The sequence below is a fragment of the Sciurus carolinensis genome, chromosome 3 (genome assembly GCF_902686445.1).
Source record: "Sciurus carolinensis chromosome 3, mSciCar1.2, whole genome shotgun sequence".
In the NCBI taxonomy this organism is placed as follows: Eukaryota; Metazoa; Chordata; class Mammalia; order Rodentia; family Sciuridae; genus Sciurus; species Sciurus carolinensis.
The window spans coordinates 171829405-171843407 of record NC_062215.1 but is presented as its reverse complement, the minus strand read 5'-3'; the positions used below and the strand labels follow the sequence as shown (position 1 = coordinate 171843407).

Here is a 14003-nt window from a genome sequence, read left to right as displayed (position 1 = left end):
TAGCATCTTCTTTTCTCTTTCTCTCTCTCTTTCTTTTCTTCCCTCCCTTCCTCCTTTCCTCTTTTCCTTTCTCTCTCTCTCTCTCTCTCTCTCTCTCTCTCTCTCTCTCTCTCTCTCTCTTTCTTTTTTTAGTGCTGGGAATGAACCCAGAGCCTGTTCAGTGCTAGGTGATAAACTTCTTTAGGTTGCATGTATGCGTGAGATCATGTGTTGTCTTTCTGTGTCTGGCTAATCTCATTTATCATGTCTTTTAGGTTCATTCATGTTAAATAAGGTGCTCAGATGACTTCTCTTTGCCTAAAGACATAAAATCATGGTTCTCAAATATAGTTTTTAAAAGCAATACTGTTTATTAGTTCATAACTACTTAGTAACTCCCCAAAGTCCTTATTCATCTGGTAAGGAGGGTTGCCATTTTCCCCTATACCAATGGATAGAGTCATGTACCTCAGTGCCAGGGAAGCCAGGGGTACCACCTTTACCAGGTTTTCCCTACAACAAAAACAGAACAAAAACCCATCAGTTAATAAATATGTGTAACTGGAATAAACATGAAATACTTAAATGATATGATCATCTCCTCTTGATCTCACGCAAGAAAGCCTGCTCAAGGTTTCTTATGCAGATTTTATAAGGAAAAACTTAACCACAGAGACAGCATTGACTCTCCCTTAACAAGGTCGAAGTCAGTCAGTCAAAAGAAGAAAGAGTCAGAGGAAGGAAAAGAGGAAATTAACGGCGGCTATGCTTAAACCTAGAGTTGATGCTGTCCTTTCTATGCTTGGAAGGAAAAATCAAGAAAGTATTTAGCAGAAGTGAAAAAAGAAACCTAGAAAGAGGGAGGTGTTCACAGTCAATTTATTAATATCAAATGTTGGTAATTTCCTAAACCCCAGATATTCCTATATTTAAATATATATAAAATGTGTATTGTGGTATCTAAACAGACATGGCTTTTGGATTAACTATTATGGATACAAATGTACTTATATATCTATAAAGGATATTTATTTTAATGTCCATTTTAATTCTGTCAGACCTTTTCTGACAGAATTAAAAATCGTATCGACTAATTTTTTTTTTAGAAAAAAAGCATTTCTCAATACATAATTTTAAAAGTTTTTATATAATATATGTGTTTAAATCTTTCCAAAATGGAACTAGGTTGGGGAAGTAGGTGCCTATTGCTTGTCTTGCTAACTTCCTACTTCCAGGCACATTATACCCCATTTCCTTAGGGGAGCTACTCTTCCCTCCCTCAAGGTGGTTATGATAGGGCTGTCAATCACAGAAGCTCACTCCCCCACTGACCTGGCCAATCATAAAACCTTTTTCAATGGCCAGTCATTGTTCCAAAATGAGACACATGACCCGAGCAGGCCAATCAGATTAATTATCTGGGATTTCACTGTGGATACAGAGAAAAAGATTCTCTCCTCAGATGTCCTTAGTCTGAAGTGGTCTACTGGCCTGAAGTGGCATTAGTCTGAAGTGGCTTCACTCTTTGTCCCCTCCCACAGAAGATCATCTGCCAAAAGATAGCAGACATTGTCTATACATCTTACAGATTTATACTATACAAATAATTTATAGGTTATTTATAATAATGCATATTTATTATTTATTTATGAATAAATTTGTGAAATTTTTTATAAGAATTATAAGTGTCTATAAATTCTATCCTATCCCATTGTCTTATAGGCAGACAGAAGCAGAAGTGAGGCACAGAGAGTTCTGTTCTTATTGTTTTTAGACGCTAAAGTCCTTGAAGCCAGTTTTAGTCTTGCACTTCTCAGATAATTGAACAAAAATTCCTACTACCCAAACCTTTAAAAAAGTTTTTTTTTCTTTTTCTTTTTCTTTTTTTTAACCTTAGCTAGTTGAGTTGGGCATCTCATTGTTGCAACCTCAAGGGTCCTGAGTTCTAACTAATATAGATTCCATATAACACTGAATTTTCTTTTTTCTTTTCTTCCTTTCTTTCTTTATTTTTACAGACTGAATTTTGATTCATTGTACACAAATGGGGTACATCGTTTCGTTTCTGTGGTTGTGCAAGATGTAGATTCACACCATAATCATACATGGACATAGGGTAATGATGTCTGTTTCAGTCCACCATTTTTCATACCCCTGTGCCCCCTCCCCCATTTCCCTCTACATAATCTAAAGTTCTTCTAATTTACCTGTGAGCCAGGTTCTCCAGGAGCACCTTTTGCAGATCCGTATGATTCTCCAGGTGGTCCCTGTATGAATCAGAGTTATGTCAAGTTGTATATATTATTGATTTTTTCACTTACAGGGATTTTTTTTTTGAAAACTAATTGGTCCCTTCTGATTATTTGGCCATATTTAAAAATAAGTCATCTAGAAGAGAAATCTTATAAGTATTTTTAAAACAGATGCTGAAAAGCAGAAGCTAAAGACAAATCATGCATTGAAATAGTGCAAGTATTTCAGCTAGGAATAGCCATAAAATAATTTTAGTGTTTTCATGATCTCTGAGTTCCCAAGGCTGTGTTTCAGGTATTTAAAGGTAGAACGTGCATCAAAATTTGTCCTATGGTTCTACTTATGTGTGAAAGGAACAGGTGACCAGAGTGACCTACTGGGGATCCGGGAGGTCCAGGTTCTCCCATGGCTCCTTTGTCTCCCTTCTCCCCCTTGAGGTCCTGCCACAAAAACAATTCAGAATCATTAAAAAGAAACCAATCCATTAAGATCATACCGGTTACACTTGGAAAAGTCCACTCTCTGTTCAATAAACTGGGTTTACAAACTGCCGATGGGCCTCGCAATCAACCAACCCAGTAACTCTTCCTGTTTCTCACATTTCAAACTTTCTACCTGAGATCCCTCTAAAACTATATGCAGACTTTCTTTAAAAAAAAAGTATCTTTTGGATCAAGGTACATAAACTAATTGAATTTCTGAATCAGCTTTGTATAAGCACAATCAGTTCATTACTAATGTATTTTACTTTCATTTCTAATACACTAAAATTATTTTCTTTGGGATCAATGGTTTTCTGTCAATGTTATAATGATAATATGATTGGTAATTTCCTAAACCCCAGATATTCCCATATTTAAGTACATATAAAATGTGTATTGTGGTATCTAAACAGACATGGCTTTTGGATTAATTATTATGGATACATATATACCTATATATCCATAAAGGATATTTACTTTAATGTCCATTTTAATTCTGTTTGAACTATAATCACATTTTCTGACTATATATATTTTTCCTAATAGAATTCTTGTCTCTAGGGCACTTTTTCCGACCTTGATTATTTTTACAGGGTTAAAGTATCCAAATCTTGATTTTGTAAATGTAATTTTTTCCTGTCATTTATCAGACAATGAAGTTTTAGCCTTTATTTTCTTTTTGTTGAAAACTTCAGTTATTTTTCCTCAGGGAAATTTTATTTTTCCAATTTTCCACTCAGCGAGTATCCCGAATTATACCCTGAATGAGTAAATTTTATGGCATGTAAATTCTGTCTAAATAAAGCTGTGGAAGATTAGTTATAACTAAAACCTGTGGAAGGCATACTTTAAAAAAACATATGTATGTTATGTGAATTATAGCCTAATGAAGCAGATATTTCAAACGATTAATAGGTTTCAAAGGAAAGTATGGTTTGTGTTTATTTCTTAGTTAATCCGTGATAGATTTATTAGCTACCCTCTCATTCCTCATCCTCACTTCCAGACATCCCAGGTCGCACTAGTGTGTACGACTGGTGTTTTATAATGCAGATTCATTTTTTCTAAGCATTCAGAGCAGTTCCAAGTCCTGGTCTTTCTAGTCACTCTCCTGGGGGAGCACGAAGCAAATGTATTGTCAAAATGACAGGAACAGTGTTCCTGGTGAGGAATCGGGTCCACAGTGCCCTTGGGGTTACAATGGCTGGGTTGAAAATTCCCATTTGGTTATGGTACTCCTCACCGCCATCTTGAGATCGTCACCATCCAGTTGGATCGGAGTCACACACTTGGTGTGAGGGACAGTAAAAGTGGGTGGTGAAGCTTGGCATCCAACTCAGATGCCAAGAGCTTCGGAGGCCCTTGCTCAGGTCTTCCCACCCCACATTTCCAGGTTGAGGAGTGAAGGCTGGGGGAGGAATAAAACCTACAGGCACCGACTGCTGAGGCGCTGGACTGGGCTGGCTCGGCTGGGCTGCAAGGGAGGGAAGGAGTTCCAGAAACCGGAAGGCACAACCCTAATCACACAATGGCAGCATTACCGTTCTGTTGTCTGGGCCAGTCAGCGTCACAATAACTGTTCCTGGTGGTCCAGGGGGTCCTGTTAATCCTTTCACACCCTAAAGGCGAACACACCCCAGGATGAAAACCAAACCATGTCATCAACCTTTCAACATGACTACGTTTAAAAGATCAATTTTAGTGCTTATGCAAGAAGACAGAGCAGTGAAAACACATGCATTTCTACTTGGCCAGTGAATAAACTATAGAGGACAACACACCAAGGACCTTAAAGTATCTTACCCCATAAGAAACCATTTATTTAAATTACCTGTTCTCCTTTTTGCCCTATCACATTATCGCCCATGTGACCCTGTAAGAAAACACAAAATAAAATTGTATTTAAGAACTAAGTAGGGTTGGGGCCCGTGGTGCACACTTGTAATCCCAGCAGTTCAGGAGGCTGAGGCAGGAGGATTGCAAGTTCAAGGCCAGACTCAGCAACTTAGTGAGGCCCTAAGCAACTTGGCAAGACCCCGTCTCTACATAAAATATAAAAAAAGGACTGGGGATGTGGCTCAATGGTTAAGTGCCCCTGGGTTCAATCCCCAGTACCAGAAATAAATACATTAATAAATGGGAATAGCCTATTTTGATTAAAGTTCCAATATTTGCAACTGAACATTTATATTTTAATCTTAAGTTTAGAATTATGAAAGTAATTTTAGCTATTTCTTCCTATAAAGGTGGAAACCTTGAAGAGCAGAAAGCTTAGCAGATTTACTTGGTGTGTGGGATGATGACAGGTGGTGTCCAGTCGTGCGAGGTGGGGAAAGGACCCAGCACAGATGACTTTTTTCTGGCTTGGCCAGTAGGTGTTTTTGATCCCACTGGTTGGCCACCTAACTTCCTGTTTGGTTAGCTTCCTTAGCTGGCTGCTGAATTTCCTGATGCCCCAGTTTTGTCATTCTAAAAATAAGAGGGATGGATTCTGAAATTGAAAAGTTAATAGAGGAGCTAAGGATGAAATTCACTGCCTGACTTCACTAGTAAAACAATGACAGAGACCCGCTAAATGTCATCCTGAATCTAAATCCTCAGGATGATTCGTGTTGAAATTTAAATCCCACTGAAAGGCATGAAGAGGTGGATCAGGACTGTTTGTAGATCAATGGCGTAATGAGTTACCCTGGGAGTGGCTTTATTATAAAAGCAAGTTCTCTCTGGTTATTCCCCGCACTGCTATGGGACTCTGCAGAGGGTCTCCACTAGCAGGAAGGCCAATGCTAGATGCAGCCCCTCAACACTGGACTTTCCAGCATCCAGAACTGTAAAAACTAAACGTAAGAAATAAATGCCTTGTCAAATAAATTGCCCAGTCTGTGGCTGGGTAATAAATAATCCTTAAATATAAAATAAAACAATCCTTAGACAAACAATTGCCTTTTTAATAGAAACACATAAAAATAGCCCGCTGAACGATGGCTCTAAATAGTCATCTACTTATTAACCGAAGATCAGGCGGATATTACAAAGAAGCCCACTGCCAAAACCTATGGGATGAAGTGTTGGGTGACCAGTCGGATTATCAGAAAGGGAAAGCCTATGGATTAGGAATCCTTGCCTTTTCCCTGATAGGAAGCTTCTTTGATCAAAACTCTGCATCAGGGATCAAGTTGCTGAAGTACAGGGAAGAGAGGTAAGAACCTGGCCTCACCCCCTTCCCTGCTGGGAATCTGAGCTCCAGAGAGGGGCTGACCCCCTTGAAGAGGCAGCCTAGGCTTTTGGGTCGGTGAGGGTGTTCTGACTGATACAACGCACATCTGTGGCTTACCTTAGGCCCTCTAGGTCCTGAAGCTCCTGGAAAGCCCTAGAAAGATCCACAGATTAAAACTATAAGGGGAAACACACACAAGTGAGAAAACTCCCTAAAACGTTTTGCTGTATTCATTTGTTTTCAGTGTCTGTAGCAAAGGTGGCTGTACTCACAAGGAATCCTGGAGGACCAGGTGGGCCCATAGGTCCTGGAAAACCTGGGGGGCCTGGCAAACCCTTGAAAATAAGAGAAGGAAAAAAGAGAGTTCAAATGCCCTTCTCGCCTATGCACAAAGTCCAGTATTACATGTGTTGAACTATTTTAATAGAATCAGAATATAATGCCTCCCTTCTAAGTGGCCATAATAACAATAAATGCCAGAAAGCATGTTGTCGTTGTGACCAGCTGCCAGAACCACACTGATCCTACTGTTTTCAGGGAAATGAGAGGAATGGTTGCTGGTTTTGAAAGTTTGCTTTTTCCTTCGCCTCTCCTCCCAGCCCCCAATTTTTGGCCCACCACATTCCTCCCTCAGGGCCTTGTCCCTGCGCCCCCTTGGTCTGGAATCCTCTCCCCCAAGTGTCTGTGTGACTCTCTCCCTCTCCCTTCTCTTCATGGAGTTGCCTTCCTACAAAGCCTCTCTGCCTATCCAAATCCAAACCCATTTCCCCGCCCAGACACTTCCCACCCCGTTCGTTCCCTGCATGTTTTCTCTCCCTAGCCGTCATTACCGCCTGACACTCTAGAAAGCCTTAATCTAATCTGTCTTCTGTTTCCCCACTGGAATGTAATCCCCGGGGGGTATTTTTTCTGAAACTATTTTTTTGACTGATTTGTGCCCCCGCTGTATCCCCAGAGCCTAGACTAGTTCCTGCTGTGTAACTGGCATCTAATAAATATTTCTTGTATAAATGAATGTACTGTCTTGAGTGCTATCACAATGACCAGTACAGTGATGTCAATCAGTACACATTGAAAGGACATACTCCTGTCCCAGACTACTACTGTCCCTTCCTACCAGATTCCCTGCCTTTAGCAGCTGGATCCTTGTTTCTTAAGCAAAAGGCAAGATCCGTCATATTCTCTATCCTCTCTCTGCAGCGGCAATGACTTCTAACTGCAACGCTGCAGTTGTTCAGCTTCTAGTCCCACCTCACAGCTCATCATCGGCCGGCCTGCTGCACCAAGTAGGCATTCCACAGCCTCAACTCGGGCGTTGACTCACTTAGGCGACTATCCAGTCTCCACCCCAAAGTTTCCACTTTTAATTCTGAACTAAATTAAAAGGCCACCTTTGGAGACCTAAGTCACACTTAGGAATCCTGTACTCACAAGGAATCCTGGAGGACCTAAGTCACACTTAGGTCTTCAAAGGGGATCTTTTGAATCACAAAGCGAAGCATACACAGCCCCAACACAGCCCTGTCTCTGTGCCCACTCGGAATTACTCTCAGGCTACCTGCAAACAGCTCAGTATAGCAAACCACTCAACGGCCAAGGGAGAAAGTTGAATTTAAAGGAAGCCCTTTTATTTAATATCATGCAAGTTTTGAAGAGGGCAGTTATTGATCACTACCGTTTTAAATGGGTTTTAGTGTGTGATACAAACCCAGCCTCAATTTCAACAAGCAGTTTAAGTGGAACATAATCTGTTCCTTGAAATCTCCTTCAATTCAGGAACACCCGTAGGACGGAGACTTGAGAAGAGATTAAAAAGCACATATACAAAATCACCTCAGTGTATCAGGACCGTGTAGAGTCTTATTAGGTGAATGCTTTACAATGAAATGCGGCAGACATATAAATAAGAATAAACACTAATATCTAAAAGGTTAAGAGACTGAGACAGACATGGAGGGGAAAGGAGCAATGGGGAGGACAGGCTGCAGTGTGGTACCTGGAATCCTGGGGGTCCTGGCAGCCCAGGGTCACCTCTTCCATTGAGTTCTCTATCTTCTCCTTTAGCAGGAACACCCTGGAAAATGGGGAAGTTCGTCAAACCTAATCAATGTTACACTTTCAAAAGTCTCCCACAGTGACTGAGGGTTCCACTGCTTCAATGGTAAAGGTGCTTTCCAGGACACAGACAAGAGGTCAGTTCTCTTCTCCTGACCCCATGTCCTTAAAGAATGCAATGAAATCTGTATCCTTAAGATCCATGTATGACAAGAACCAGAAGGAGCTGTTTAATAGGAGTAGGTATCATGTTCTAATTATTTTGGTTTCAAAATTGATAAGGACTAGATTGTGAAATCTAATTAGTAATGGCTTCTGTCTCATTATTTGTTATGTTCTTTTCATACAATTAGAGACTTTCAATAGCAATAGTCCACAAATGTCTTACCTTTTGTCCTTTCAGGCCAGGAGCACCCTAGGGGCAAAGCAGCGTATTAACCACCAAGGGCAAACCAAACACCCTCCTTCTTGTCCTTCTTGCTGTGTTCGGCCTCCATTCCCACGGTTTACTTCCCACTGGCTCTTCAACATGCTCAAATCTCTTCATTTAAACAAACCAACAATTTCCCCCTTCATCTTTTTCCTCCTTCCCCCTGTCTCTCTCTCATCTCCCCTGCAAACCTCCCATTCTGTTCATCTCCCACTCATTCCTCAGCTCCAAGTCTGCCTTCTGGCTCCATCTGTCATGGAAGTCGCCCTTGCTGAAGTCAGTCATTTACTATTGATATTGCTAAGACCACTGCCAAACATTAGTGCCCGTCTTATTGGATTTCTCAGCACATTAGGCAGTCACTTGCCCCTCCCTCCTACTGAAATGTGTCTTCCCTGAACTTCCCCACCACACTGCTCCTGGCTTTGCCTCTGTCACAGGGCCTCCTCTTATAGGCTCATTTCCTTTAACCTAGACACTGTGCACTGGAGCCATCTTGGTTCTAAGTCCCTGTTCTTCTCACTCGCAGGCCTTGAGTAGAAACCCAGGCCTCCCCTCTAGTGAATCGACCTATCATGCATCCCTTCTTAGAAGGCTCCACCTGGACGAAAGTCCAGACCTGGACTCACAACGCATTCTTCATTCCCGCTAGTTGAGCACCTATTATGGGATTCCCCAGGCTTCCCTGGATCCTCACACATTTGAACACACGGCTTTTATTCATACTTTATATCTGTGTTGAGCAGTTAGAAATGCAAACCTACTGGGACCCCTGGGTAGCCTGGTGTCCCTGGAAGTCCTGGAAATCCTCGGTCCCCCTGGAAGATATCAAAAGTGTGTTGTTGTTGTTACTTGTTCTTGAATAGTCTATTCAGAGAAATATCCCCATTTCTCTCTTTCAGCCTTGAAATGATAAATTGAGGCAAAGTCACTCAAATTCCTGATGGCTACTGGGTCATGAGGCTGAAGGCCAGAAAACTAGTATCTTAACTGAAAATAGGATTAGAATCCACTTTTCGTCAAATTGTGCATAAATGGCGGTCTGATTGTACCAAGAACTTTTTAATTGCTGCTTCCTTGAAATTTTAAAATTAGTTCATTCATAGCCACCATTCTGGAGAAGAGGAGCGTTCAGCTAGGACACAAAAGGAGGCAGTTAAACCCTGAGATTCTCAGGCCTTCCTTCCCAAAGATTAACTTTGTGCTCAAGGCTTTAGTTTCTGATTTATATATACGATCTCATTAATATACACAACCAGTTGATCCTCATCTTTCCATAGGAGAACGTCCTTCTGATTGACAAGCAAGGAACAAGGGGAAAGCAATAGGAAGGCTTCTGGTTCAAAAATCACACTGTCGGTCCTAACTTAAGAATGTTTCCAGGAAGCGTATTTCCCTCTCGTTGCTAAGTCTCCTTGACTTATTCACTCAGCAGAGCATCTACTAATTATCTCATGTGTGAGTAGTACGTACCTTGGAGCCATTGCACCCTGGCAAACCAGCAAGTCCATAAGGCCCAGGATGACCTGGGATGCCCTGCAAGGAGAATAGGACTCAGATCAGGTAAACCAGGAAGGGACCCAAGGGAAAACATGAACAAATTTAAACAGCTACTGAAATACAAATGGATGCTTAAATAATTAAGTAATAAACTTAAATCTTGGTTTTAGATATAATTTAAATAACACAACCAAAACAAAATCATCCAGACAAATTAAAATTGAGATTATCAAGTGAGATGTGGATATTTTAGAAAAAGTTCTTTCTACATAAAATAAAGTCCCTTAATATGCTTCTTTAAGCTGGGGAAAAGGGAGGAAAAAGGAGAAAGAAGTGAAGATAGAGGTTAAACTTTTTATTATTCTCTACTATTAAGCAGAATCATCCTGTTCTATCTGCTCTTTTCAATTCTGCTTATATTTCAGGAAATATGATTTGACTCAGAAGTCATACAAAAAAAAAATCTATGCTCTAGCATATTATTAAATTCCAGAGTACCATATCTTCATGTGACAAATGTGTCACAACTTGTTTTCTTGTGCTACTGTCTTCACATCTTTATTAAGAGGAACTTATTTTTCATTTTCCAACCACATATTTTTTGCATTACTTACTGGAAGTCCAGGAGGGCCTGAAAATCCTGGTAATCCAGTTATTCCCTAAAGACATAGAAAAGAGGAGGAGTTGGCAGGGAAAATAGTTTAAAAATGTTCATCTTTGTTAACATAAAATTTTTCACCATTGCAATAATCTCTTCCTGCAACTATCATTGGGAATAGATAAAATGATTACAAAAACCAGAAAGGTCTAACAGATAATTGTAAGTCTGACATTTATACAACTTTTAAAAAGAGGTTAAGGTTGTTTTGGCTTTGGGGTATACATTTTAAAGGTATATTTTGCATTCAGTAAAATGCTTCTGTTTTCTGTGAATAGCTTTATGGATGTTCCCTTACTGTGCACTTTTGAATGACCATGACCCCCACAGAAACAGCATTTCCATCACTCTAGAAGATTTCCTCATGCCCTTCTCCATCAGTCAACACCTGCCTCGGATGTAGTGACCACTACTTTGACTTCGACCAGTACAGATTAATTTTACCTGTTCCTGAGCTTCCTCTACGGAACCATATGCAATCTACTTACTCCCTTCTGATGTGTATAACTTATATGGGGCAGAGTTGATCTTTTGAAAATAATGCTCATTGAACAATCAGGATGGACTGGTTGGAGTACTAACCCTTACACCTTTGGGACCAGTGAGTCCTGTACGTCCTGGACAACCCTAGATTCAAGAGAGAAAAGAAAAAGTAAACACGATGAAAATGATTGGCACTGAGAAGCCCAGACATTCATGATCCCTGTATTATTCACATAATAAACAGCCAAGCTGTTTTGCTCTTGTGATTATTTCATTGTTAATAAGGTTCAATTGCTTGCTTGTTTGGAGCCAAAATATTTGTTCAAAATGACAAACAAAAATTCACTGAAACCCTTGCTTCTCAAAGTGGGGTTTGGGGTCAGCAACATTAGCATCACTTTGGAGTTTGTTAGAAATTCAGAATCTCAGAACCTACCCAACTGCCCATCATTCACCCTTACCACCCCTCCCACCCCCAGACCTATTGAGTTTGTATTTCTATCGGATTCTATGGGGATTCTCTTGCACATTAAAGTGCTACTATAAAAGTCCCGCATTAGCCAGACAGCTGCAGAGGTTTGATAAGGATGAATGTCACAATTACAATGGCAGAACAGACTAGCAGCCAATATTTCCATGCAGGAGAAATACTTTGTTAACAAAATGTCCCTCACATGCACAAGTAAATAACGAAGCAAGGACTGTCTGAACTAGAGATAAACTTGCTTTGGACACATAATGAATACAGTTTTGAGAGTTTCTTTCTTGAAGAGTAACCTTAAATGGAAACTCTTTTAACCAAGCCACTTGCTGTGAAAATCCCATTGTTCAACAGCTGTTTTCATCATTACAGAGAGTTCCAGTATGTTTTGGTATTTTTGATTATTTGATAAAAGGGCGTTACAGAGCCTTCTGAGACTGGACTGTCAAGGCCAAAGTCAGCCTTTTCTGTCTAAGGTGGAATTCCTGGGTTCATGGACATGGTCGAGGTGGTTGCCTTTCTTGCAGAATGCTATTTGTTTTGTGAGGAAGGCAGAAGGGTGACTTAAAGGTTTTACTTCCCTGTTGTAAATTTTCTCATGCAGAAAATATTTAAAATTAAGAAAGGTATCTTATAAGTCTAAAAAATCTTTTTGTTCAGGTGTTAATATTTTCTAATTATCTACCTTTGGTTAGATTTTCTTCTGAGGTTATAGTAAGCTTTAAAAGAGGACTGACCCATTTTCTAGATTAATTTTATGGAATTCTTGCACATCATGTAAACCAAACCAAGAACCATGTGTTATCAACTATTATTTTAATTGAATGGGGCATCTCTAAAGAAAGACTGAAGAGCCTCAAGTAGAGTTAGGCGTAGAGAACTGGGGAAAAAGGAGGGAGCCCTATGCTGACCTAAGTCGGAGGCTGAAAAGGTAAACTCACTGAGATGGAGGAAAAATCCAAACTCAAGCCCTAGAGCAAGTCAATGGAATATTCAGAGTCTGCCCAGAAGCTGAACTTTTCAAAATTAGAATCCAAAGGAGAGATGAAGAAAGAGAACACATACATGAAAATGATAGACACAGAAATGGTAGAATTCCTAGAAAATAGCCACCTTTTGCACTTTTACTGTAAACTGGAAGTTTGGATTTAGTTTCTTAGGTTTCAAGAGTTTGATTTGGTCACCATATGTGACATAGAAGTACATATTTGGTCTCTGCCCTCAGTTCCTGGCACAGAACTCTAAAAACTCTCCTTGTTTCCTGAGTGATGGATGCTGAGGTCATCTTTTGTCCTAGTTCTTGGTCTTTGACTCCAGTTTCTGGCATAGAGCTTCTAAATCCCTTGGAATTTCCTGGGTGACAGAATGTCTTTTGTTCTAATGAGGTAACTCTTGGTGGGCTCCTGGATGGGGCCTGGTGACCAGAAAGACCAGCTATGGTTAGAAGGGAGGAACTTTCAGCCCTAGCTGATCTTCCCAGGAGGGACAGGGACTGAAGATAGAGTTAATGACAGGTCAGGTCTGGAAAGGAGCCCTTCCTGAGAATCCCCTTAGTGTGGATACTTCAGAAAGCTTCTGGGTTAGTGAATATCTCTGTTCCAGAAAGAAGAGGGACAGAAGCTCCTGCCCTTGGGACCCTTCTGGACATTGACCTATGTAGCTCTTTCTTTGGCTGTTCCTGGCCAGTTGACATCAGTGTGTCCTTGAGTTCAACTAGCTGTCATAGCTAATCATCAAACTTGAGAAGCGGGGCACAGGAACCCCCAATCTGTAGTAATGTTGAAAAGAAGTGTAGGCAACCTGGGGACCCATCACTTGTGACTGACATCTAAATTGGGGAGGGGTAGTCTGTGGAACTGAGTCCTTAACCCATGAAGTCTGCTCTCACTCTGGGTATGCAGCATTATAACTGAACTATAGGACACCCAGCTGGAATGCAGACAGCTGAAGGATTGTTTGATATGAGAAAAATAATATAAAAGCAGGTTTAAATTTTGATTTTGTCACTTATTAGCTGTGTGACCCAGGAAAAATTACTTCAGTACTCTGTCTCCTCAGTTATAAAGTAGAGACACTATTAGGAGCTGATGAGTCACCATAGCCATGACTTTTGGGGTCAATGTGAGGAGTGAATGAGGCTCAGTTAGGAACAAATGGCACAGAGTCAATATACAGTACGTTATTGTCATTTACATGTTCTTTACATGATCCTAGTACATATTCTAATGCAGTATCAAATTTTTAAAAGACTCTGTATAGATGAATTATCATTATCTTTTACAACTTTTTGGTTAGTTCACAGCCTGTCATCGGCAGAGTGAATGTGTAAGAGTCCAGGTTTAAGTCTAGTTAGTGTCCCCAGCAGGAAAAAAGAGTCTGCAGATCTAGTGGTTATGCATGTATTTACTAAATCTTCGACAGACTTTAGGATAAAAATGTGTGGTGAATGTAAGTGCAGCAGGTTC

The 14003-nt window shown here is 40.4% G+C and overlaps 1 protein-coding gene across 1 annotated transcript in view; it reads right to left on the bottom strand.

The window, feature by feature from the left end:
- Col4a3 (collagen type IV alpha 3 chain) overlaps positions 1-14003 on the bottom strand; it is a 134600-nt gene that overhangs the window by 50609 nt on the left and 69988 nt on the right. Inside the window, 13 exon segments of the mRNA XM_047546603.1 lie at positions 448-492; positions 2187-2246; positions 2610-2672; positions 4256-4333; positions 4546-4587; positions 6049-6084; positions 6204-6266; positions 7928-8005; positions 8375-8401; positions 9181-9234; positions 9890-9952; positions 10531-10575; positions 11157-11201. Coding sequence (XP_047402559.1) covers positions 448-492; positions 2187-2246; positions 2610-2672; positions 4256-4333; positions 4546-4587; positions 6049-6084; positions 6204-6266; positions 7928-8005; positions 8375-8401; positions 9181-9234; positions 9890-9952; positions 10531-10575; positions 11157-11201 — 699 coding nt within the window.